The sequence below is a fragment of the Chenopodium quinoa genome, unplaced genomic scaffold (genome assembly GCF_001683475.1).
Source record: "Chenopodium quinoa cultivar QQ74 unplaced genomic scaffold, ASM168347v1, whole genome shotgun sequence".
Taxonomy (NCBI): domain Eukaryota; kingdom Viridiplantae; phylum Streptophyta; class Magnoliopsida; order Caryophyllales; family Amaranthaceae; genus Chenopodium; species Chenopodium quinoa.
Window position 1 is genome coordinate 38,454 of NW_018742903.1, and position 27,165 is coordinate 65,618.

General features: G+C 34.3%; 2 protein-coding genes and 1 long non-coding RNA gene across 4 annotated transcripts; 2 read left to right on the forward strand and 1 right to left on the reverse strand.

Moving 5' to 3' along the window:
* The first annotated feature begins 234 nt into the window (after positions 1–234).
* Positions 235–12,901, forward strand: LOC110727170 (chaperonin 60 subunit alpha 2, chloroplastic-like). The gene is made up of 9 exons (XM_021906726.1): positions 235–436; positions 697–934; positions 1,918–2,039; positions 2,132–2,339; positions 2,421–2,566; positions 5,522–5,828; positions 6,629–6,879; positions 8,734–8,934; positions 12,360–12,901. Exons 2-9 carry the CDS (start codon positions 718–720, stop codon positions 12,645–12,647), a joined length of 1,740 nt encoding a protein of 579 aa, XP_021762418.1. The 5' UTR covers positions 235–436; positions 697–717; the 3' UTR covers positions 12,648–12,901.
* Positions 12,902–13,043: 142 nt separating this feature from the next.
* LOC110727171 (nudix hydrolase 12, mitochondrial-like) lies at positions 13,044–18,144 on the reverse strand. Of its 2 annotated transcripts, none has more exons than XM_021906727.1 (5): positions 17,785–18,144; positions 14,510–14,624; positions 14,297–14,380; positions 13,706–13,855; positions 13,044–13,601 (listed from the first exon to the last, which is right to left on the reverse strand). In XM_021906727.1, the coding sequence occupies exons 1-5, from the start codon at positions 17,853–17,855 to the stop codon at positions 13,350–13,352; spliced, it is 672 nt and encodes a 223-aa protein (XP_021762419.1). In that variant the 5' UTR covers positions 17,856–18,144; the 3' UTR covers positions 13,044–13,349. The 2 variants fall into 2 exon arrangements, with proteins under 2 accessions (XP_021762419.1, XP_021762420.1); XM_021906728.1 differs by lacking the exon at positions 17,785–18,144 and adding an exon at positions 14,766–15,048.
* A 975-nt stretch (positions 18,145–19,119) lies between these two features.
* LOC110727172 lies at positions 19,120–23,327 on the forward strand. The gene is made up of 3 exons (XR_002512490.1): positions 19,120–19,734; positions 20,176–20,318; positions 22,031–23,327. It is a non-coding gene; the product is annotated as an uncharacterized LOC110727172 (long non-coding RNA).
* The last annotated feature ends 3,838 nt before the right edge of the window (positions 23,328–27,165 follow it).

Sequence of the window (27,165 nt, forward strand, 5' to 3'; positions counted from 1 at the left end):
AGACTTCGAATTCAACAATGAAGGCTAGGGTTTTGGAGTGAGGAAGGAGGAGAGAATAAGTTCTTTTTAATTCTATTAATATCTTTAATTAGAGGTTAGTAAAATTATGAAAAAAAATTAATTTATATTAGTAGACATTATGACAAATCTAACAACATATTAATCCCGACTCTAGCTTATTAAAAAAAAAAAAAAAAAGTCCGCGATAACATATAAATAGTGGATAATCTCAATGATAACACATGAATAGTGAAAATCCCAACTCAATAAAACCAATTTTTCAAAGTATTAAAAAAAAAAAAAAAAAAAAAACCTACCTTCCCTCGTTTGAGCTTACTGTTACGTTGCGCTTGCACCTCTCTATCTATCACTCCCTTTCTCTCTTCCATTGAAGCAGCTTCTGAGCTTTCTCCCTACCATTGAAGCAGCTTCTGAGGTAAGATGTCTTCTACGTTTATTTTTTTGGAAATCTTTGAATATCAATTTTCCTATAAAGGGTTTATCGTTAATTTAATTCAGTATAATTAAATTTAGGGTTCTTCTAAAGTGGATTACTGAACCATTGGTTGTTTTTACTGAAGTTATGCAACATTATAACGAACTATTTTTGTTGATATTCTTAAGCGGAAAGAATTTATGTGAATTTCGGAGCTTAACTTGATAATTGAGTCAATTTTTGTTGCTAATGTGTTGCAGGAATTTGCATACAACTCTATAATGTTAGGATGGAAGTGTAACACCGGACCTTTTCTCCCTGGTTCCAAAGTGGCTGCCCCTCCTGCTCTGGCTCAGGTACGGGCCGGTTGTCTGAGAAACAGTTTCGTTGTAAGAGCTGGGCCGAAGAGGATTGTTTTCGATACGAAGTGTAGAGAGGCTCTACAAACCGGTATCGATAAGCTTGCTGATGCTGTTTCAGTGACTTTAGGACCCAGAGGTATACTTACATTACATTACCTTAGGTTCCGTGTCTTGTTATCAATTTGCTTCTTGTTAACTCTTTCGGGTTTGTGTTTTGATGCCATTATGCTCATGAGATGAGAAGTGAAAGCTGGTGGTTATTATTTTTGAGGGACCAATGTTACATTGTACAGCATTTGGCGGGTTGCCTCGTGCATCGTTAACCATGTCCTAATAGTTGACATTAGGATATGTAGAGGGCAATATGTTTGTTCATAAGTAGTGAATACAATTCAGCTTAACAGACTAGACATTCTTATATCAAATACTAATATTGTTAGCTCAGCAAAAACGTGTTACCATGTTGTGTTGTTAATAAGTGTAACAGCCTTGGGAGAATTCATATCTTGTAGCATATTCAATTCTGGTAATCATGTAGTCTCCGGTATCTAGAATTAGTATAAGTAGATTGAGGGACACTTTTCTTGGTATCTCCTATTGTGTTGTTTGATTATAATTGTTACAAGCTTGCCTAGATTGTAATATGCTATTTCTCTACTTAGGTGTGATGTATTGAGTTATTTGAGTACGGACATCTTATTGGTTGATGTAGGAGGCCATGAAGAACATATTGGTGTCACGAGCATAGAGGCCTGTTTGGCATGTGAGTGGTGGAAGGAAAGGAGAAAATGACTAGTGGGTTAACTAAGGCTTGGTGAGAAAAGGAGAATTGGTCAGATAGGCATTATGCTTTTCTTTTGTTAATTATTGGTTTTCAAATCATTCTTTATTCATAGTGATCATCACATATTCGCCTTGATTTGCTCAAGGGATTAGATGATGGAACTTTTGTAAATTGTCTAAAGGAGTAAAAACGACTAGCTAGGAAGCATGTGAACTGGTATCATCATATGCCTCAATTAACGAATTTGATTTCTTGTAATATGAATTGATCCTGCCTATTTGTAGATTATACCAAATAAAGTTAATTTGATTTCCAATTAATGCTATGTTTTTCAGGGCGTAATGTGATTCTTTCGGATTCAAAAAGTTTGAAAGTAATTAATGATGGTGTTACAATTGCAAAGGCTATAGAACTTGCAGATTCAATTGAGAATGCAGGGGCAATGCTTATTCAAGAGGTGATAGATAGTTGCTTGGTTTGATTCTTTACGCTTTGTAGTTATTTCTGTTCTGGTAATAGTATATGGCATGCATTTTAGTGTGCATACAGGTCGCATCTAAGGTGAATGATGCAGCCGGTGATGGTACAACTACAGCAATTATTTTAGCTCGAGAAATGATAAAATATGGGTTGTTAGCTATTACATTTGGTGCTAACCCTAGTGGTTTAAGAAGAGGAATGGAAAAGACTGTTAAAGAACTAGTCAAAATTTTGAAGAAGCGTAGTATACCTGTCAAGGGGAGAGATGATATACGAGGTGAATGTTTTCAAAGTTTTTACGTATATATATTTACAATTTGAAAATGTTTTAATATTAACTTATACATGTTGCCTGCAGCTGTGGCTTCAATTTCTTCTGGAAATGATGACTTTGTTGGGAGCATTCTTGCTGAAGCCATTGCCAAGATTGGGGCTGATGGTGTTATCTCTATTGAGTCATCCTCAACTTCTGAAACTTTCATAATTGTGGAAGAAGGAATGAAGGTCTGTGCTGCTTCATTTTTTGTATTTTATGGCCCAAAATAAATAAATGTTCTGTGCACCAGTTTCATGCAAGGAGTGATAAGCTGGATAGCTGGCTGTTGGTGCACCAGTCTCTTCTCTCTCTCTTTTTTGTGTGTGTTCATGGGTCACATGCATAGAAAAAAATCTTGGAGACGGGAATGTTGTTGCGACTGCATGAACAGTTGTGTTGAGAATTGGAGATTTGCTCCATTTCTTTCCCAGCTCTTGAAACCCTCCCCTTTGTGTGCTCTTCTCAGCTCTCCCAAAATCCTCATCTTACCCATGCTCATAAACATCAAGCTGCTTTTACCCCTCCTTGATTGTTGGTTGACTTTCAATTAGATCTTAAGGCCCTGTTATGTTGGCATAGAAATAATTTGAGTGTGACACAACATGGACACAAATTTGTGTTTGATCCTTGGCATATCTAGATTATGAAACCAAAAAGTGGCGGAGGTTTAAAGGAGAGAAAGAGAAACCTTATTGATCTTCGCTTAACTTCTCCCTAGTTCGCCCACTCCTCTACCTTTGATCAATGCATCTCAAGCTTAATTGTACTCCGGCAGATGTCTCTTATTTATTTTGAACTTCATTTAGTGAGGAATGTTGTTAAAGCAACTTGTGTTGAGTGTGAATGCTTTGATTTATGTCATAAATTTGGGGCAAGTGTTGCAATGCATGAATTATAAATTTCTTCCATGGCTGAATGCTTGAATGCATTGAGAATTTAAACATTTTTCTTGAATACGGGTGATATGATGAATAGCATCCTCTTGTGTTGATGGTCAACCTATATTGGTTATCTTTATATTGGCAACCTTTATTGGCTATCATGTTTCTCCTGCCTCGTATGTGTATCAAAGATATAAGAATGTTTGGAGTGATGGAGCTTGACATGGAGCTTGATTTAGAAGTCAAGTGGGGATCTCGTGGTGTCTCATCATTGAAGTATTTGGTTCGTTAGGACAGAGTGAGCTTGTTGATTGAAGGATATTTCTTTTCTCCAAGTAGGTTCTAAAGTTCAAAAGTTTAAAAGTCTTAATGAATGAAGTGTTCTCATACTTGGTTTCTGCCTTAAGAAATTTAAGGGAATGTATGTTTACGAGAGAGGGTTTGAATGTTTGATGTAGGAATGTTCATCTCAATTTTGAACATTGAACAAAATAAAAATTCTTGCGTTCTTGGTTAAAAATTTGAGGCATATTTGTGTTTCTTTTTCCCTTCTTTCTGCATGTTATTGGCACATTTCTAAGGTGCCTTGATCAAATGAGTGTTGGGAAAATAAGGTTTGATTGGCTTTGGAGATGATCTTAGATTCTTGGGTCAATTGGGAGAAATTTCGAGCTCTAAATAAGGTTTGAGAGGCAACAAAGAACTTAGCAGTCAGCACTAATGTCTGTCAGCATTCCTGTGAAGGGCTCTTTTGTCTCAGTGGGAGCAAAATACAATAGTAGAAATCAGCACCAATTTAGTGGCCTCTGTGCTCCTAAGATGGCATGGGATCAGACTTTCAACCAGTTAGCTGGAACTCAACATGGGTACATGTGTTCTATTGAGCTACTTGTGGCCTGATTTGCCAGAAAGGCTCCAAAATCAATCTCAGTCAAACATCTATCGTTTTAGGGCTGTATCAAGTGGTAAATAGGGGTTTTTTATGATATAAGAAATTAGAAGTGTGTGTGTAACTCTGCATATACGTGATGAAGTCAATGATGAAAGGATTGATTGATTTTAGGAAAATATTAACTTACAAAAGGGGGGGGGGGGAGTGTGGTGTGGTGTGGTATGGTGTTAGATTATTTATCTTAGTTCTGGAATTGTGATTGGTTGGTTTTGATACCTAATCAAAGTTCATATCTTTAAATTTAGCATCATGTTGAAAATTTAAAGGTTAAATTCATTTCTCTATATCATGCCTACAAAACAACTCAAGAACCCAAAAAAATCGTTTTTAAAGTTTTGGGATTGTTCACTCAAACATTTATTGTATTGAACACCGAAAATTATTACAACCTATATTGGTAAGCCTTTTGATCTCATGAGCCTTCATGAAGTACACTGTACCAAAGCTAAAAGTCATGGTTCTTTTGTCATGTTCCCGTATGGCCTTAAATGTTATAGGCTATTTCCTGGCACTCCCTCTGTTTTTATTTATGTGTTCCATTTAGACCGGGCACGTATGTCGATACTGGACTTTGACCAATTATATCTTTATTTTTAATAAGTATAATTTATAACAATTGAATTTTAATAAAGTATTCATTGAGAAGATTCCAACTAGACTTTTTTTTTTTATTTTTTATTTATTTATTTATTTATTTTTTTTTATAATAAATGTATAAATCACTAACATTAAAGTAGGTCAGATGAATTGTGCAAAAAGTCCCAAAGAGTACTTAAAAAAATGGAGGGAGTAATAAGAAAATCTTCTCTTGTTTAAGCAAGAAAAACTATGGAACTTGTGTATTGAGCGCAACCACTTTTCAAATTAAACCGGCTTCTGGAATGAATTCTTGCATCTTATATTTCATTGTAGCTAGATTCTTGGATTGTCTAGAAGAACTGAAACCTATAAATCAAACATACCCAAATTGTGTTGTTGGCAATATACTTCTTCCATTATTTTTTAAATGAGATGGTTGGAAGTTTACACTGTTCACACATGCTCCTCTTCAATCATCTTTTGTGATTTATATGTTGGAAAATACATAGTCATGTGGGATCTTGTTAGTTTTGTGAGAAATGTCTATCGTTTACAAATGTATAAAATAAGTACGACGTTTCTCACTAAGTGCTGCTTTTCTTGGCATTTATTTTTAATTGGGCTATTTCTGTTGAAGGATAGTTATATCTCGAGTCTTGATATGTACATCTTTGAATTCTATTAACTTCAGTTATTGTTCTTTCTTAATGATCAATTGCTTTTTTTCACAGATTGACAAGGGATATATGTCACCTCATTTTGTTACAAATCAGGACAAATCTATAGTAGAGTTTGATAATGCAAAAGTTCTGGTAACTGATCAAAAAATATCAACACTGCAAGAAATTGTTCCCTTGTTAGAAAAGGCTGCTCAACTAAGTGTACCGTTACTGATCATTGCTGAGGATATCTCAAATCAAGTATTGGAAACACTGATTGTAAATAAAAGCAAAGGACTTGTCAAAGCAGCTGTTGTCAAATGTCCTGGGTTTGGGGATGCCAAAAAAGCTTTGCTACAAGATATTGCTCTCATGACAGGTAAAAGTACATAAACCTACCGTCTTAATTGTAATTAGGGCTGGTCATGAACCTAGCCAAACCTAACTTAACTTTGCTGGGCTTGGCTTGATTAAATCTTACCTAATCCATTCTCGAACTAGAACTCACCTTGACCTTAATAATCATGTTTGAGTTTGGTTTGATGAAAATAACTCAGCTCAACAAAGCATGTTCCAACAATAAGTACAAAAATTAAATTGCTAATTTTGTTACTTGGCTCTGTAATTATATATGGTTTGGGCAAATCTTGTTAAATGACCTCTTATAATTTCCATTTAATCTATAATTTAGGCATTGCGGTAAATGATGAGTAGAAATGTCTTTGAATGTGATTCCTAAGTCCTAACGTTTGCAAGCAATTCTATTCATGTCCACATCACATTTGTATGATTTTTAAAGGTTCTGTCAATTTCTCTTACATGACCACCTTAGATTATATTTATATTTCTTTAACAATTTTGTGGCTCCAGTATGGAAATCCAGAGGTAGGGTACAATTCAATTCAACATCTGAGTTGGAGAATGGCAATGAGATTAGATGAGAGGAAACGCATTTATATTTCTAATGCTGAAGCCTGAATACTTCGATGTAGTATTCTAGATGATTAATAGTATCCTCCATTGTTCATAGCCTTAATTCCCACTCTATTGTATTTGATATGTATCAGGGCATAATAACGCAAGCAGAATTGTACATATAATACTGTTCTTGGAACAGTATCTTCTTATCAATGCTTAATCTTATTTCTGAAGTAATATTTCTTGTCATGTTGGTTTCAGGTGGTGATTTTTTGTCAGGGGATCTGGGTCTGAGCATAAGAGATGCTACCTCTGACCAACTTGGTGTAGCTCGAAAAGTGACTATAACAAATAACTCCACCACTATTGTTTCAGACCCTTCCACAAAAGCTGAAATTCGAGCAAGGATTTCGCAGATTAAGAAGGATTTAGCTGAAACAGAGAGCTCTCATCTCTCCAGGAAGCTTGCTGAGAGAATTGCTAAGCTTTCTGGTGGCGTGGCAGTAATTAAGGTTGGTAAGTAGATGTTAGTGTGTATTCATTAGGGTTGTGCTAATTAATTGATACTTTTGACTTGTGTTAGGTAACAACTAACAAGTAATGATAGTACACAACAATGGCATCTGTATTAAAACCCATTACCTGCTAGGAAACACCTCACGGGCTTTGGTCTTATTTAAAGTGAAAAGAAACAGTAAAACATATTAAGGACTAACCCTGATAAAAGTAGCCAAGAAAACAAAAACCAGTGTCCCTTTCTTAGATGAGCATGTGCGTTCAAAACAGTTACCAACTCTGAAGTCTGAATCCACAGGCACAAAATTAGTCAAAAAAAATGCTCAACAATTATACAATGTGATCAGCTTTGAAATATTGCAGACACAAGCTCATCAAGAAACTCGCATAATAGAAAAATGACCCCTCACTCTGTACACAAAGGCACTACATAGGAATAATCTTGTAAAGTTATTGCAGTTTATTCCACCTATCCTCCACAAGAATTTGTTGTTCCTAGACACACTCTTGCACTTGTCTATTATTTATTTATTTATTTAATTTTTTTTAATTATTTATCTTTTTTTTTGTGAAATTTTAGCAGCATAAGTGCATGTAGCATTGTAACTCACCAGAATATTGCACATTCCATTTTTTGAAATTTATTTGCTTTGGCTAATCAGTCCTGTAGTGCTAATCAATCAGAAAACAACACTACAATATTAACTTCCACAGCACTTTTCAGTAAAGCAAATCCCTGACTTTTTCTGTATTTTGTCCCAAAGAGTCCGACCTCAGCACATATCTGTGATGTCCCTGCTTGTCAGAATCTTCTTGGAGTCGAGGCTCCCTGAGTGGACTCAATCTAATAGTTCTGCACCCATCAAACCCATTGTTTCTCTGTGTTTTAACTTAAAGCTCAAATTGGTTTTGTAAAAGCTGTGTTTGACTAATACAGATTCTTGACATTAAGCCACCATCTGACTTAGGATAACACACCTCCCAAGCAAAAAAAGCTTTCCTAGTAGCAGTTACTTCTCCAGTCATAAAAAAGTCAACAATTTGTCTCACTCAGCCTCTTTAAGAACCTTCTTAAAAAGAATAAAGAGTTGGCATCAAAGATTTTGCATGCTATATGAAACACTCTTTTATCAACTGAACTCTTCCAGCATAGGAAAGTAAGCTAGCAGGATAATGTTGAGCTTTGCTTGTGACCTTCTCTACAAGAGGCTTACATCGATTATGGGTAAGCTTTTTTGACAAGATGTGAATAACTAAGTGCCCAAAAGGCAAGATTCCTAGTCATTTGCAAAACTCAGAGCAAGTCTTGTTTATCACTATCTTCAATGCTTTCCATTTATCACTATCCTCAATGCTTTTCATGTATTTAATAAAATCAGAGCAAGTCTTGTTTGATTGTCACTTAAGCTTAATGCTTTCCATGCTCACAATATATATCAAGTGGCAATTCTATTGAATAGTGTTTGTTTGGAAACTGAAACATCATTGCATTTTTTTCTCTTTTCATGGTTGAGATATTCTATGAAAATAATGTTGTAATTCCATATCATTTTTCTTAAGTGAATAAGTTTGATTTATAAAAGCAATATTTAGTATAACAATATTGATTTTTCACCGAGGTTAATTATCCAATAAATATTCAATATTTTTCTTAGGCCAGAAGTTGGCATGTAACGTGTTCAGTCTGGACATTTCATTCCAATACCAGTGTAGTAGCATAGGATACTTAAAATTGATGCAAACCATATTATATCTATGTATCGTATTATCCTGGATGTATTATGAAGCTCTAATATTTAGTTTATACAATGAATTATTTTTGATGATCAAGTAATTTGTGTCAAATTCAGGTTGGAGCTTACACTGAGACAGAACTTGAGGATCGTAAGCTTAGAATTGAGGATGCAAAAAATGCCACATTTGCTGCCATGGATGAAGGAATTGTTCCTGGCGGTGGTGCAACTTATGTCCATCTTTCGGAAGAGATTACCACAATTACATCTTCCTGGAAAGATATGGATGAACTTATCGGAGCTGACATAATAAGAAAGGTATTGCTCCAGCTACTCGCTTTCAGTCTTTTTGACTAACGTTAGCCTGTTAATATAGTTAAAAATGCTCTACAAGTATAACCTCCTGTTTATCACCTTTCTCTGTGGATATTTTCCTCTTTTACTGATCATTTTGTTGCATATTTATTTATTTGTTTGGTGTGAAATTGTGAATTCTATTCAGGATCTGCAGTAAATTTGATCTTGTTTTAACAGTTTCCTGTATCTATTAATGTAATCATTTTTCATCATTATATTCTTTTTATATCCAGAAATCATAGAAGCTCTTCACATGATCGTTATTGAGAAACCTCAAATATAAAATGAAAAAATTAGCTGACATCAACTAGGCAGATAAGCTCTTACATATAATAGCTCCTTGCCAATCACGGGCTTTTCTCGTGTGTAGTATGGTGTACAGATTCATTTTTTGAAAGCATCTTTAGGGAATTGAAGTAGATCTTGTGTCTTAGATGACAAGCGCCTTCTAGGAATTTGAAGGAGCTTTTTTTTTTTTTTTTTTTTTTTTTTTTTTGGGAAATTCTCTTTGGTAATACCCAACTTTCTTTTTTATTTTTTATTTTTTTTTTATCTTTGGTTAAAAGCCAAAAATTTCATTATCTTTGGTAACATTGTATTATTGATTACCAAATATAATCATCATTTTAATAAAAAAAAATTAACCATGGTTAGTTTTTTTAAGTTTTTAATAATTAAATAATTTTAAAAAATATTTTATTTAAAAAAAACCAACCCCTCTCCCAGCCACCAGTCCCACCCCTCCCCTGCCGACAACGACCCCACCCGGCGACGCCTAGCCTCCCCCTGCCCCAACCTCCCCTCAATTCCCTCAATGCTGTCGCCCCATCCCCTCCATCAATTACCAGAAGAATCATCATTGTTGCTACTATTACTTCAATAATGTTCGAAACTACTTCCTCCAGCAATTTCAACCTTAACTTCATCTTGATTCATCACTGTATTCTCTCTCATCTTCGGCAAATCTCCGTTGAACCACCGGCGATTAAGCAACATTTAGCATAATCCAATACCACTACACAGATCAAGCAACCAAGGATCAAACACTGCGAGTACTCAAATTCTAGCAGCACGTTAAGCATTTGGGGTGATTGTCCCCTGACATTCAACAACACTTTCTCTTCAATCACTGAACTAGCTATAAGAATGCATCTTTTTCATTTTTTGCAGTTCTAAACGAATTTTCCCACAAATTATATCAACAAATTGACAAAACAACTTCAAGTTTCGAGATTTTTCATCCAAAATATCACAATAATTGCAACAAAAACAATCAAAGGCAATAATCAATCATTATCAAAGGTTTTAACTCATTAATTTCACGAAATAAATCCATACAAAATCAAAAGCTCCAACAAAATTGCAAAAGAACCAAAAAAAAAACTAAAATCCATTAAAACTGAACCTCCAATTTTGGGGGTTTGGGGAAAGAGAAGAGGTGGAGGCGGGCGTTGAGGGCCGGGGTGGGGGAGGCTGAGCGTTACCGGCTGGGGATGGGGGATGATGCTGGGTTGATTTGTGTACATTTAATCATAAGGTCCGTTATATTTTTTGTTCATCTTGTCATCTCATGTAGGACCATGCTTCTTTTCCATCATTTCTTATGGATATATATGGCGATTATGTGGGGAATTTCATGGGAAGCACAAGCTAAGGCAAGAGGATGCATTTGCTAGTCGTAAGAGGTTTGTTATACAAGACACTATGGGCCGGTCTATTCTGTGCTGTGTATGCATGTCCTCAGTAGCTTACTGCTGTCTGTAGTGACTTTGAATATAATTCCTAGTCGTAAGAGGTTAATCTGATACATCTAAGTTTCTGCTGATGATCTCCTTCCTATAAATGGGTGTATGTGGTGTGTGGAAATGTGCTTGCAGGGATTTAGAGGATATTGTGGGGAGTAGTGATAGGCAAATTCTTCATGCTATTGGTATCACTCGAGAAGACATTCCATATATGGATTTTGGTTTTCTTCTACCCTTAACCGTTTTAAGAGGGGGTTCTTAACTGATGGCATTCCTTTTATTAGATTTATGGACCAGGTGACAACAAGGTTGGGCTTCTTTCATATGTTGGTGTAAAACTTCAAACTTGCAGTTATCTTTTGGGTGCAGAAATTGGGAGCTTACGTTTTTGTTTGCAAGTAATTGTTTTAAATGAGACAAGTACTTTGCGTGGAATTTTTTTGTGGTTTGTTATACATGAACCACCCATAGTGTCTCTTGTTGGTTGGAATGAAATATGTTGAGTCAGGCAAGAGGTTGGGACTTGAGGTATTGGCTTAAAACAAAGCTGAGTTGAAGCAAGCGTTATGGATATTGGATGCAATTGAATAGGACATTGAGTTGAGACCTTTGAGAGGTATATTCTCCAGCAGGGCTCGTTATGGGACAAATGGGTTGTTGAGTGTAGAAATTAAGTAGCTTAGATTGGGAACAGAAATGCAGGACAGTCTGTAAATTAATGGTAAGGCTGGTAAATTTAACATACCTATTGCTTACCTTTTCAACTTAGAAGACAGTTTGGGCTAGAGATTACTTATATGGCTGTGAAGCTGCATCTTCACTGGCTCACTGCTGTTTGGCAGGAAAATAATTCCCTATGAATTTGTGCCTGTCAACATGTGACATTGACAGTGCTTTGCAAATGATGAATGATCTTGCTTGTGTTATTATGTGCATGAAATGTTGAATGTTTTAATGTTGAGAATTATGCGAGGGGAAAGTTATCGAGAAGGGTTGTGGTGTAGAGTAAAAGAAGAAAGTTATCGACAAGGGCATGGGTTTTTATTGGGAAGTTATCGTGTTTCTACTCCCATTGCTGTTTATCAACCCCGCAATAAGAAAGTATCCAGATAACTTTCCTTTCTGAGAGTTTGGTAACCCTAGAACATTGCCTCAGACTATGAAAATTGCTTTTGTTAAAAATCCCAACATTAGTAAACTTTCCTGTTGTTGGCTGCAGTTCTTGTTGCCCGTGTGTGTTAATGTAGTTGTCTATTCATCAACTTTGAGAGCTATATTATAATGATTTAAAACCCTTGGACCCACGTGATTTTGAGCTTTTTACATAAACTTTCAACTAGCTGGTAAATTTCAGTCGGTGCGGTATTTTGTAGATATGCCAGTCAGGCTGTGTCTTTTGATTTAACCTTGATTATAATTTTGTGAAAACATGAAGTAAAAAAAAAAAAAAAAAAACTCAGGTCAAATATTGTTCTGGTTTTGCTCACTAGTCTTCTTGAGAATTCTGCTGAAAGTAATATTTGGTATTTCTATCATTAATATTTCATACGACTGTCTTCTGTCTTTTGTTACTAGTTTTGATGTGAGAAAGTCCAAAAAGCCATTCATTGCTAAAGGTGGTTGGTTAATTACAAATTTCAGGCACTTCTTGCACCTGCCAAATCTATATCGGAGAATGCTGGGGTTGATGGGGAAGTAGTAGTAGATAAGATACGTACTTCTGATTGGCGATTTGGATATAATGCAATGGCTGGACGATTCGAAGATCTCATTGATGCTGGTATCATTGACCCAAGCCGTGTCACGAAATGTGGCTTGCAATATGCTGTCTCTATTGCAGGGCTTGTTCTAACAACTCAAGCTATATTGGTTGATAAAGTTAAGGAACCCAAACCTCTTGTTCCTCATATTCCAGGAATATCTCCTTGAAGTATGAAGGGGTCAGAAGAATTTTGTAGGTGGTAGATATTTTTGTTTAATATTTCCATGCTAGAAAGTTCCTGATTAGCTTGATTTACATACAGAGATGAAGGATGAATAGGTTGAATTTTTTTCGCTTTCTATTTATCCAATTTTTAATAGGCATGTGTTTACTGACTTGGTCTTATAGTGATTTTTCTACTGTAAATTGTAGACTATCGCAGTAATGAAGTTAAAGGCTGTGCTTCCTATTCCGTTGCTTAGATATGTTTGGCTTTAGTGCGAAATTTCATGCTTTATACATATTAAGAATACGGAGTATACTATTGGCGAATTTTTATCTGTTCAAGGACTGAAAGCATTACAGATTGCTATGGCAGAAATTTTCTAAAATGCCAAGAAGTGTAAGATGCATCAAGTTGAAGGCTAACTATTTATGTTTGAGAAAGTCGAAATTTTGTAACATGATGACTTAGAAACATTTTTTCTTTGTTTTTTTCTCCCCGTCTACAAGACGTGAAAGGCAGTGATATGGATGAGAAATTTGACATCTTGTGCACCTACCTCCCAAGATTTAACATCCCTAAGAAACACTATGATTCCTTCAAAATCTAGTTCCTTCTTTTGTACAGTTATTGTTATCTTCCCAAGGAACTAGTCACAAAGAAATCAATAAAAGATGCCTGATGACACATTAATTGGAGAAGCTAATCACGGTGTTACAATTGCAAATGCTATTGCAATAACCGCAGTTGAATTTAAAGGTCGATTTGCAGGTGTAGTCTTAGCAACTTGGCGATCTGGCATTAACGCTGCAGCAAGAGTGACATTGGGATCCCTACCCAACTGGTTGTTCGTTGGCTTTGGCTGCTGCCTATCGGTGTCCATCAGTTCGAGGAACGCTCTTAATGCCTCCCTCATCCATTCATAGCGACAGAGTCGAAATGCCTCTCTTATGTTCAACTGTAAACATCAATAGGAAGACGATGAGCACTAGAACAGAAATTGTCTTACGTAATTGTAGAAATGACTAAGGTGAAGTTGAAAAAAACACATCAGATTCTTACCCATTGTCGACCATGGTTTTCTTGTTCAGGCCAAGTCTCGAATTCCTCAGTAACCTCCAAAGCGAACATATAACCCCTGCACCCTCCTTCAATGCTGCTTATGGCTTGCCTGCTTTTGCTACGAAACTCCCAAACACCCAATTGCGTCATCTGCAACAAGTTACAGAAGGTATAGGTAAGTTGAGGAGTAGTTAAGCAGTTAAGCACAAAGTGATTATCTTCGACCACAGCTAGATATACACTCCTATGAGTAAAACATAATAATTGACCTTTTCTTTAAATACAAAAACATGAAGAGTCCTTTTTTTTTTTTTAATTTTTATTTATTTTTATTTTACATGAGAGTCACAAGGGCGAGGGTGAGAATCAATCCCAAGATCTCCTGAAATCGGGAGGGAAACTCTAACCACTTAACCTATCCCTCACTCTCAGCAAGAAGAGGCTTTATAGATCTACAAAGTAGTGGAAAGGAAACTGATTTAGTACTCCTTATTAGTCTCTTAAAAATTACTTTTTTAACAAACGGATTAACATTTTCAAATAATGTAGGGGAGCCGCTTTCTGAGTAAGGCGAATTAAGCAGAGCCTTACATTTAGGTTTCCTTTAACTCCGGCTTCTTCAAAGGCTTCGCGGCATGCAGCTTCATGCACAGTCTCATCATTCTCCCATCCTCCCTACACCACAAAACAACAAGCAATAAGACATAAGCTCACTTTAAGTACTTTACTTAAGTTCAATCCCTTTTTTTTTCTCCATTTAATGGGATTTTATCTTACTCAAAAGGGATATCAGAGGAGGCATACCTTTGGAAATACAAGATCGTGGCGATTTGGTGATGATACCATTAGAACTTCTAAAGAATCTTCTTTGTTACATTCACAATCTTCACATCCGTCTCTTAATCTATAAGGAATACATCTGTTACACCAATAAAAGAAACCAATGTTATTCGAAGCCATTAAATCCTAACTGATAAGTTATTGTAAATGAATATATAAAAACTCTCGATAAGTAAAAATCAATTTTAACATTCGAATTATACAAAATTAGTATGATTACATTGTTATGACTTTGTGAGGAGAAATTCGAGCTCCATGAGTGTGTGTTAATTAATAGTCGCAATTATACATAACGAGTAACAAAAGTTAATATATTGCGTACACACTCACACAATAATAACAAAAACGCAGGAAGTATAATATATAAGCTCTTCAATTTGATCCTTCCAACCTAAATAAATTAAAGATCCTTCCAACCTAAATAAATTAAAGAAAGATTCGTATCATCTTGATTTAATGGTCTCTCTACTGGTAATTTCCTAACTAATTTCTTGACATACAAAATCAGAAAAGAATAAAATAAAAAGAAAAGAAAACCTGCCCGATTAAGACATCCTATTAAAAAAAAGATATTCGAATGGAAATTATTGGATCCTAGGCCACGTTAAGGCACATGCAAAAGGGTGTGAAATTCAAATTCATACTGAAATCAGTACTACCAAATACCAATATGCTAAAGTAAACGGCCCCATTGCCCAAGGTTTTTATTTTCCCACGCACAAATTTAATGATTTCCGACATCAATCTTTGATTCATCAATCTCTTGTTGTCAACTCTTCAAACCTCTCAACTAAATTTTTGGTGACTATTATTGAGGTTTTAGTTTTCCCTACCATAATAATTTGGAAAATATAAATACTGCTTTTTTTAATGAAATATTTACCTAATTTTAATGAAAAATTCATGTAATATATGGTTTGTTATTGAATGGATTCAAACATTATTAAGTGGGTTTGTTTTTTCATAGTAAGTAGATTCAGGGCTTTAAGGTGGTTCTGCTACTGCTGGTTAAGTTTTAATTCGATTAAGAATTGAGTGCAAATTTAGTTGAAGCAACTATTTCCTTGCTACAATGGTGTTTCGTTGGCACATAAACACCTAAACAATTAACAATTCTTTTCAATCAAATGCATGGCTTGTTATCTTCACCTTAACTTAGTGAAATGAAGTTAATCTTAATAGCCTTGACTTTTACCTTATATTTACACATGTATGGACTTTAACAGCGTTTAATAACCTTGAAATTTGTTTTGATAAGCTGAAGAGTTTACGCGCATGACTGTGTTGTGTACATACACAACTAAATTGGACAACTAACAAACTAACTAAACGAATAAGTCAAGTGACCCAATCAACAACGGAAAGCTACAGGTTACCAATGAAGACCATGTCAAAAATTAAAAACACACACACAATATCTAATGCTAGTGGAAAAGAGTAGACCACGAAAGGAGCGTATGGTTTGAGATGAATCCTTATCAAATAGGAGTTATTAAAGGGGACCACAATACCACCAATGTACATATTGTGTCACAGAAAACTCCCAACAAAATAAATAACAATAATGAAAGTTTTATTATGGAAAAGACAACACCATAGGATAAGGACAAATTGTCAATGTGTGTTGTTTGCCTTGTTTCTAGATTTTCATTTATTTAAGAGAATTGCAAATTAACTTTAGTGTAATATTTTCTTTTTTAATTTCTTTTGTCTCATCATAAACTTTTCCGTTACATATTTTAATCTTCAATCGATTGCACTGTTTTAATTCTTAACAAAAGTAAACGACAAAGAAGATTAGTCACCGTTTTTTTTTAAATTAAAATAATCAATCTTATCTTTTACAAATTATAATTAAAAGTAAGAGACTAGTCATTTTATATAAACTACTCAGTATTGTCCATGCAGATAACGAAGTAAAGGAAAAGAAAATTGATGTGGATAACAATATGAGAAATTAGTATGAACGTTATTTTTCTATGAACTCTATAAGTATATTGATTGATTTGGACTTCTATTTACTTTTTACTCCCCTTAATGAATTATCTAATGAAAAAATGTATTCTTTGTCTCATAATACTATTATAGGAATTTTAGGATATTTTTCAATTAATAATGAGAAAAGAAGCATAAGAAAGTATAACGAGTATTTCGAAACGAATCGAAAATTAAAATATATTCTGAGGATGATCAGCAATTTTAGGTAGAAATATAAAATACTTTATGAATAAATGGCTTGGTCGACCAATTTAAAATTACAATATTGCATATTTGCATGTATACATATTTTTTTTCCTATCTATTTTCATCTCATATTTGTTTGTATTTTTCTTTTCCATTAAAGTTAAAAACTCAAGGTTTTTATTCACAATATACATGTAACTTATTTTCTCTAAAGTATTCTAACACTATTTTGAATGCTTGTTATTGTCATTAATCATTGATGTATACAGTAAAATTATCTCAAATTAAATACTACTTTTCTTTAGAGTGTTAATCCCAACCATTTAGATTGTGACATTTGAATATATGATTGTGTATGTCTACTGTCTAGCACATAACTTTCTCTAATTAATAGGGAATATATGGACTACTAGCTATTTTGGAGTGAAGAAATACCAGTGTTTCTTATTCAATTATTTCATTTCTAATATAATATTCCAACATCAATTTTTTTTGGGACGAGTAATCATCATTGTTTCTTCTCAATTCATATTGTCATTATAGCGTATAGAGATTACGTTGAATCTATCGTTCCAATTTTAAGAAGCCCATTCGAATAGACAGATAATTACCCTCTTACAATCATTAAAGGTGTTATCATTATTTTAATCATGACAAGTCAACTCTCTCAATTTGCCCCCAAAGCAAAAAGAAGGGACGAGGAAGGAGCATCGTCCTTCACCAACGTTTAATTCAACAATAACGTACCGAAACTACGCGGTAAACAAAAAGCGAACACGGAAATAAACAGTTAAAAAAAACCATCTACAACTTTAAAACATATAGAATCTAGATTTAGCCCCTCTAATCCAACAAAAATTAGATCGCATCATTAACGAATCTCTAAATGCGTCTTATAAATATGACAATCACCGTCAAAACAGAAATAACTAACATTCGTTCTATGGTTATCGTGAGGGAATAACTTTTTATCGAGAATAAAAAAGAGATATTTGCAATTACGAATTCGGTGTAATAAAGAAACAAATTGATTTGATGCGAAAACTATGACATACCCGGAAACAAGACGACGATTGTCCTCGTAAAGTTGTCTATGGCGGCCTTGTCGTGCGACTAGAGTTGCCATTGAAGAGGTAATGAAAAAGAATGAGTTGTTTTTTATGATGATAAGACGTAATCTCTAAAGATTAGGGAGAAAGAGATAACATCAACAGCCTCGAAAATGTCAGAAACGGCGAAAAATAGAAGAGAGAATTATCAGCACGGAATAAAACTCTCTAAAATTGGTTATTTGTAAAATGAGGTTGAGAAATAAACTTAGCTAGCTTGATTCTAAAGGAGGGAGAGAGAGAATACCATACGAAGTAGTTTGCTTCCTATAAAGACTTATGGGGTCAACTTTATCTTACAAATGTGCCGATCAATCCAGATTAGTACTAGTGTTTTTTCTTATTTCCTTTATCCTTATTTTTTTTACCCCATAATCAATATTTGGGTCAACTTTTAATAACTTTGACCATAAATTATTAATTTTTAAATCATAATATAGTCATGTTTTATCTTTTAGATTAATCTATTGTATAAATTATTAATATCAAATTTTCATAATTTTTACACTTACAGAAATGGAAATATTTACGTTTTAACAAGCGTCTTGAAAAACTATGAAAAGTCAAATGGAGCAAAAAATAGGGATAAATGGAGTAATATTAATTGGTAATCAGGGATGTAGTTTATGTAAATTTTACTTCACTTGTTCCATCATATTTTTTTTTTTTAAATTGGTAATATACTTTTTGCCTTATTCACATAATTCACTTGGGCTACGTTAGTGATTTATATCTATAAAAAAAGTAATACTCATGTGAATACATGTTAAAATCATCTCAACGTATAGGTAGCTTTTAAATATCAATTTTTTATAATCTATAGTCAAAATGTTGCATTGAATGAGACATTTAATTTGAAACAAAAAGAAGTAATACAGACTTAAAATTCCCTCCTCAAATTGGAGCATGCATATTACATGCCAACTAGCAATGGAGAAACTCAAATTGTTGATTTCTCCATGCCTTAGTAAATATATTTGCCAACTGTAAAAAGCAGAGAAAATAATTCCATCATCCTCTAAAAATCATTATCTTGCCCCATTTTTCTTGCGGACTAATTTGTAGTGTTGTTATGTACGAAACATTTCTTAGTATGATACATTGATAACTTCCACGCACTACTATATTTTTGACCAAATGCAACGGCATATTAAAGGCTAATACAACGGTATTTTAATTGCCGTTGCAATAGAGTAGGCTATTGCCACGGATTTAACACTAATGTTCTTAGAGGTAGAGCTATTGCCACGACTCTAAAGAACCGTTGCATTAACCTTGCTATTTTAACAAAAAAAGGAGCTATTGCCACGGTAGTGTATTGTATGATGAAAAATTTAGAAACGCGCGGAGTACTTCCCTCTATTTTTTTGCCCAATTTTTTTGAACAACATATTCCCCAATTTTCACTCTGTACTTCCCATTTTCTCCATTTTCCACATTCTCATATTTTCCCCAATTCTCCATAACTACTTCCAAATTCTAAGAGGACAATTACTCAAAAATTCTAAGGGCTTTGTTTTTGAGGGTGAAACACCACACATGGTGGTGTTAGGGTTAGGGTTCCACCACGGAACCACTCCAAAACCACCTCCGTTGACGAATTGGGCGCAAATGAGGAGGTTCACTGTTATAATTTAGGCAAATGATAAACCGTCAATGTTTTCGCTCGCCATAGCCCAGCTTCCTCGAGTACTCGGAGCTGCTGTCTACAGTTGATGGAATTGTTGCTGCTGCCGGAGATTTAAACTGAAGAAAAGAGGAGAGAGAAATTTTCAAATTCAGTAACAATAGATCCTGAATTCACTGAGATTTCCCAGAGCTTCGAACGTTTCAAATTAAGCTGCTTCTGTTCGCAATGATTTCAACACCTCCACTCGTCTCCTTTCTCAGCTTAAGGTTTATTTCCTTTCCAATTCAAACTTTAGATCCTTAATTTTCTTCATTGTTTGTGAATTCATACAATTACTATGTTTAATTTAATTGACGAGATTTTGTGGAAATTTTGTTCAAATTGCTACTTGTTTGCTCCATTTTGTCGTGTTTTTAGGGTTTTATTATGTTTTTATGCGGCATTAATGGTAGATTTTGGGTTGATTTTGCTGTAAGTGATGGTTTATAGATCGAAATTAGTTGCAATGTTGAATTCGAGTGCTGATTATCTTGATTTGTGATAATAGGAAGCTTTCATTTTGTAATATCTTGAATTATGATTACTTTCTTATTGATTTGTGGTGTATTGGCAAGAAAATAATTAGTAATTAGTATTATTTTTTTGTGCCATTTATGGGATTTTGTTAAATTAATGAGCCTTGTATTTCATAATGTTGTTTTTTTCAGCAAAGACAATTGGGCGCAAACGAGGAATTAGGGTTTGGTTCTGGGTCTGGTCATCACTTCCTTACAAAATCACTTGCAATGATGATGATGTGAACTTGGAGTCCCCCCTCTGAGCTCCTTAAACAGGCTTAATTTTGGTGTAGGTAATTGTTTCTATGAAACCCTAACTCAGTTCATTTTATGCAAATTTTTTTTTTAGAGTCCTGTTTAGGTGGTGGAAGAATTAATCATGCTTGTATACCAGTAACCTAGGTTACTGGCAGGATGGATAATTGTTGGTGTTATTGTTGTTGCTGTTGTTCTTTTGTTGTTGTTGTTGTATTATGAAATTGCTGTTCGAATTGTGAAATTATGAAATTGTTGTTCTTTTGTTGTTGTTGGTTCATGTATTATGAAATTCCTGTTGTATTCCAATTTGCTCTCCATAAAAAATTATAGTATTAAGAGAATGAGAAAGTTATGTTGTTCCAAGTTGTTGTACTTCCAATGTGCTCTCCTTAATTGCTGTTGTTCCAATTTGCTCTTCCTAGTTGCTCTCCCTAATTGTTGTTGTTCCAATAAGAGTATGAGAAATTCCTATTGGAGGATTTCTCCAATTTGCTGTTGTTCTTTTGTTGTTGTTGTTCATGTGTTATTGTTGTTGCTATTGTATTATGATATGGCTATTAGTAATAAGACAGAGTTGGTATTTATTATTTAGAATTAATCATGGTTGTTGTGGTTGAAACAGCATGTGTGTTATGCTGTTTAGGCTATAGTGTGGTTAGTAGTAGTTGTTGTTGATCCAGCATGTTGTGGTTGTTGATACGTGTGGTTAGTTGTTGTTGTTGTTTATCTATTGTTGTTGTGTATTGGGTTAGGATTTAATTGGGTTGAGGTGTTTTTTGGGGCAGTAGATGGTCGGTTAGGGTCGATTTATGGTGATTGTTAAGCTATTGTCACTGTGATGTTTTGTGTGTTGTTCAATTATTGACGCTGCCTCTACAGTGGCTGTTGCCCTACTGTTAGTTATTGTTGTCTTTCCCCCTCCCCTGCCTGCTGCCCTGATGTTTTCCCCCTTAGCTTGTTGTTTTTGGTTGGCTGCTGCTAGTTTTTGGTTGGATGTTGCCAAATAATGTTTGTGAGGTAATGAACATCTGATGTAGTGATATTCATTCTAAGCCCTGTTCTCTTAAACTTAAAACTACTTTACAATGTTTGGTAGTTTTAAGTTGTAAAGTGCCAAATTTAAATCGAATAATAAAAAGGCAAAGTAAACATTGTAAACATCCGATTTAAATTAGTTGTAAACTTGTAATATCCAATACTTATCTGTAAACTGTGCTCAACTCATCAATTTAGAGAACATCATTTTTAACCAATAAGCATCAGATTTAATTAGTGAAAACTAGTTTAATCTGTGCAAATCAGTTTTGATAAGTTCAATCAGTAGATATGTTTTAGTTTAGTCTTTTAATAATAAAAAGGCAATAAAACACAGAGCCTTAAAGGATTAAATGTACGTATTTTAAAGGAAGGACTTACGAATCCAAAGTATTCTGCCTTTTAAATAGGTTGAAGCATTAGATATTTTGAGGAAAATTTTGTAAGGAAAAGCTTCAGATAGGGGGTTTCATCGAAAACAGCAGCGATGCCCCAATTTGTGCTACTATTTAATAAAAGGTTGCCTAAATGCTTTAATTTGTTGTAGGAAACGAGTTATGATTCATGAAAACCCTTCTGTTTTAAGAGTCTCTGAACTCTTGAAACCCTACATAAGCCCCTTTTCTTATTAGCTTATGTAAGTCTATTTTTTGTTGCGGGTACTATGGTGGTGTTGCTGGGCTCTCCTGCTGCCTTGAGTCTGTTTCTGTAGGGAGCTGCTGCCACCTGCTTTGTGTTGCTTTTGGGGTGGCTCTTGCTGCTGGGCTGCTACTGCTCTAGATTCTGCCTCTGCCTGTTCTTCTTGCTGTTGCTACTGCTCTAGCTGCTGCCTATGCCTGCTCTTCTTGCTGCTGGTGCTCTTCTGTCAGTTAGTGCTGTCAGCTTTGTTGGGTTTTTTTTGATATTTTATTTTGTTGTTTTGTATTGGCATGTTGGTGTATCTTTGGTTGTTTTGGTTTTGCTTGTTTTTGTTGGTGTTTGGACTTTGGAGTGGTTGTTTTTGTACCGTCCCTCAGGACATGGGTGCCCTTCCTTGAGGGTAGCTCCCTTCCTTTGAGGTCAGGGAGCCTTTGTCTGGTTCAAGCTCTAAAAGAACCCTTCCTAGAAGGTGGCTTTTGGAGTTTGGATCTTAGGCTGGTGGGTGTGCAAATAATACAGTTGTTCGATTGTTTTTAATTAAATATGAATAATATCTCACTCTTGTCTAAGTCATTTGAGAGAGGGAGTGACAGATTAAGAGAGAATAAAAAACCTGTAAGTATATGATTATGTTTAGCCTCCTTAAAGAAAGATTATTGTTATTCTAATGATGCTTATCATAAGTATATAATATGGTTATTGAACAGCGTGCAGGTACACGAATAAACTTTCGGAACTTCAAGTTTATTTTTTACTTCTTTTTTTCTGCTTGAATTATATATGAGAAAAGAGGAATGATGGATGTTTATCTTTTTGTGATTTTGAATTCTTGAAATTGGATTATGTTTTTATAAGGTTTTTGGGTTTTATTTGATATATGCAGGTTGTAAGGAATTGACTACACTGATTTTTGTCTTTTTTTTTTTATTTTTTTATTTTTTTATTTTTTTTACTGGTATAGCTTGCAATTAATAATATTCATGAGCTAATTAGTTTTCGACGAAAAGAACGAACTGACCTATATTTAGGATGATGTAGGTGTAAACAATTGCTTGAGCACAACAACGATTGCTATGACAGGAGTTGGACTCGATTAAGGAAACTTTGAACCCTGAGCTGCAAAGAGCTCCAGCAGCATTCAACATCATCAAGTACTAGTAAAATAGGTGGATACTGAAGTTGAAGAAGGTGCTTCCCGAATTGCTTTACTTGAGAAATTGGAGGAGTGGGAGAAAGAAATGATATTTGCAGCCCAAACAATTGCTGAAAATATGGTTTGGGGGACAAAATGATTTAGTTTTAATATTTTAATTGTTTTTTTCTTAGTTTAACTAGTGATAATTTAATTTTGTAATTTTTCTTATAGATAACAATGTACAAACTTTTAATTTATATTAATAAATTCTGATTTTTTAAATTTTTTTTTTTGATTATAATTGTATTATTATTATTATTATTATTATTATTATTATTATTATTATTATTATTATTATTATTATTATTATTATTATTATTATTATTATTATTATTATTATTATTATTATTATTATTATTATTATTATTATTATTATTATTATTATTATTATTATTATTATTGGCATTAGGGTATAGGGAACCGTGGCATTAGGTATAAGAAACCGTGACATTAGGTATTATAGTTAATGCCACGGCAATAATGTTGCCGTTGCATCAGGTGTTGATCATGCAACGGATCATTGATGCCTTGGCATTAGATGTCATATGCCGTTGCATTAGACTTACTGCAACGCCATCAGATGCCACGGTACATGGCCGTTGCATTAGGCCTAATGCCACGGATTATGACATCTAATGCAACGGATTTGAGGGTTGCAATAGATAAAAAATGTAGTAGTGACGGAATACTTTATTTTGATTATATTAGACAATCAACATAAATTGATTGATATTCTCTTTGTCATGATGTTTCGATTTTAGTTAGTACACTTATCTAATTTCCCTTATATTAAATTTGATGATTTGTCCCATTTTATTTCCGGCAAAAACCCATCCTTATTTAAAAATAATAATTCTTTTTTTCAAGGTTTCACATTATATCTCAATCAATCAATCAAAGTCTTAATCCCATAAATGGAGTCGATCACAACAATTAATCACAATTTAAAGATCCAACGAAGAAAATGGGGCTTGGCATACATTAAATTTGGACCGATGGAGTATTTTTTCTGTATCAGAAAAATAATTGTGATACATGGCATGTTGCTTTGTAGACATTTGATAATATAAAATAAGACAAGCATTTAAATTTAATGTGCCTAGAAATGCTGTCCAATCTCAATTGTCATATTTGTATCTTTCGTTGACCGGTTTAATAGAGGATTTATTTCTCCTGGGTCAAATCTCACCACACACCATGACTCTATGAGAAAACCCATGCATGTTTTGCCTCCCGCAAATGTTTTCTTCATCTAACAAATAAACTGAGTTAATCCATTATTTGTCTTATTAACAAGTTGAGTTATATTTCTGGGTCGGATATGGATCCATCCGTTACCATCTTTAATCATGTTTCTTGTATTTGTTATAAGTGCAAGATTTTATTGTGATTTAGATGAGTTATTTTTTTAAGGCAAGCTATATGTTCTCATTTGTAAGGTGGGTTCCTGAAGAGGAAGAATATACCAATAGGTTCATAAACATGCTCATAAAGAAGGTGCTACCAACAATTAAATAGAAAAAAAAAAAAAAAAAATCAGAATTTTCACTTACTTATATATGAAGGTAGTATAGATTCAAACAAATGATCCAGAGTTCATAACATTTAAATGTGCAGTTGGTACTCTGATTAAGAAGAATTGACTCTATATGATAACAATAGTTGGAGTTCTTTTTAAATTTTCGATAAGAGGATTCAATAGATCTCTATTCTACATAGAAAAAACACAAAACTACGGACTCTACGGTTCAACTCAATTCAGAGTCTACGCCCTTCCTAGTAAGTTTGTACGAATTATAAGTTAAATAATTTCATATAAATTAAATCAAAGGTCTATATTATTTTCAATTTAGTTTAGAAAAATTGTGGCATATCCAAGTTCATTACACAATAACAAAATATTCATGTTCAAATTTGTGCAGACAAATTCAAATAAAGTAATCTAATTAAATTATTGAAAGAGAAATTCAAGTGATGATGATGCACTATACTATTGTTAACTTATCTATCAATAAAATTTATTTTCTTTATAATACACAATAAAAAAACAAATTCAACGCGTCTTGTGATTACACCATGTGATAGCTTGTAAAATAACAAAGTTACCCTTATAACACTAACCGAGTGACCCCATATAATACTTACCAAGTAACCCCTATAAAATTGACCGAGTAATCCCTATAGCACTGACAAAGTAATCCCTGTGGTTGTAACACTGATCGAGTTACCCCTATGACACTAACGAATTAACCCACATAGTGGTTGCATTTGCCACACCGTGTGCCTTGCCACGTATAAGAATTTCTAAAACAAATGTAGTAAAATCCTACATATTAAAAAAAAAAAACTTCTATCATATCATATCATATCACTAATAAATAAAGCCGGTCTTGCAGCTAGGCCACGAGACAACGACACTTGACATTCCAGTTTTTCGCTAAAATTAATATTTCATATAGGATTTTTTGTAAATTACCACCCAAAAAACTGTCCACTTTTGATATAACCACCCAAAAAATAATTTATTTTAAATTACCACCCATTAAATTAAAAAAACGCTCAGATCACCACTCATTTAGAATTTCCGGTGGAATTTCCGTAAGTGAGCCCCACTTTTTTTTTTCCTTTTTTTTTCTTCTATTTTCTAGCTTTCTCACTCTCTCTCCCCGATTTTTTCACTCTTCTTCTTCCTACCTTCTTTCTTTCTTCTTCCCAACCACCACCACCACCACCACCATTCCATCATCATCATCATCAACAACAACAACAATAACCATACTACAGTACTACTACTCCCTTCTTTTTTTCTGCGTTTACCAAACGCCCCCTTATGTTATACGGAGTACTAATCATTTTGAGGCTGTGATGATTTTGTTCTTTCCATTGTTGTCTATTTCAATTTGGTATTGTGTAGGATAATAGTTTTTGAGTTGGGTAATTTACCCATTTGGCTTGGCGGCAATTTAATTGAGATGGCTTGGCTGCAATTATGAACCATTACCAACATCATCATCTGCAATTATGAACCCCACCAACATTCCCATCTGCAACATCTTCCACCCCAGCCAAATTTCCCACCCCATCGACATTCCCATCCGCAATTAATCGAGGAGATTAGGGGTTTTATGAAATTAGGGTTCATGCTTCAATTGATTGGGGGTTTCTTAAATTAGGGTTCTTATTTTAATTGAATTGGGGGGTTTTTTGAAATTTCGAGCAAAAGTTGTTAATTTTATACAGCTGATATGTGGAGGGAATTGCTGCTGTTTTTGCGCTTCTTGCGGTGGCTGGTGTGGCTGTGCGGGTTGGAGGAGATGGGTGGGTTGGTTGTTTGCGTGAGGATGGATGTTGCGAGATGAAGCAGGGGGCTGTTTTGGGCAACGATTTTCGGTGGTGGTGCTGGGGTTAAGGGTTGCCAGAGGTGGTGTGAAAGGTGGAGCAATGGTGGTGGTGGTTGGGAAGAAGAAAGGAAGAAGGTAGGAAGAAGGAAAGTGAAAAAATCGGGGAGAGAGAGTGAGAAAGCCAGAGAATAGAAGGAAAAAAAGGAAAAAAAAAAAAAAGTGGGGCCCACTGACGGAAATTCCACCGAAAATTCTAAATGGCTGGTGATCTAAGCGTTTTTTAATTTAATGGGTGGTAATTTAAAATAGATTTTTTTTGGGTGGTTATATCAAAAGTGGACAATTTTTTGGATGGTAATTTACAAAAAATCCTTTCATATATACTAAAATTAATCATAACTTTTAATAAATATCCTATAACTCAATTCTATTTCCATCATCAAATTTGTTTTAAAAAGTTCTTTAAAATAAGATCCATTTATAATATATTTAATCACAAACTTTTATACGTAGCTGGCCAAACCGTGTCACCAACTATATATTATTACAAGAGTTACTTCGTTAGTGCTATAGGGGTTACTTGGTCAATGTTATAGTGGTTACTCAATCAATGTTATAGATAGGGGTTACTTAGTTAGTGTTAGAGGTTACTCAGTTAGTATTACAGGGGTT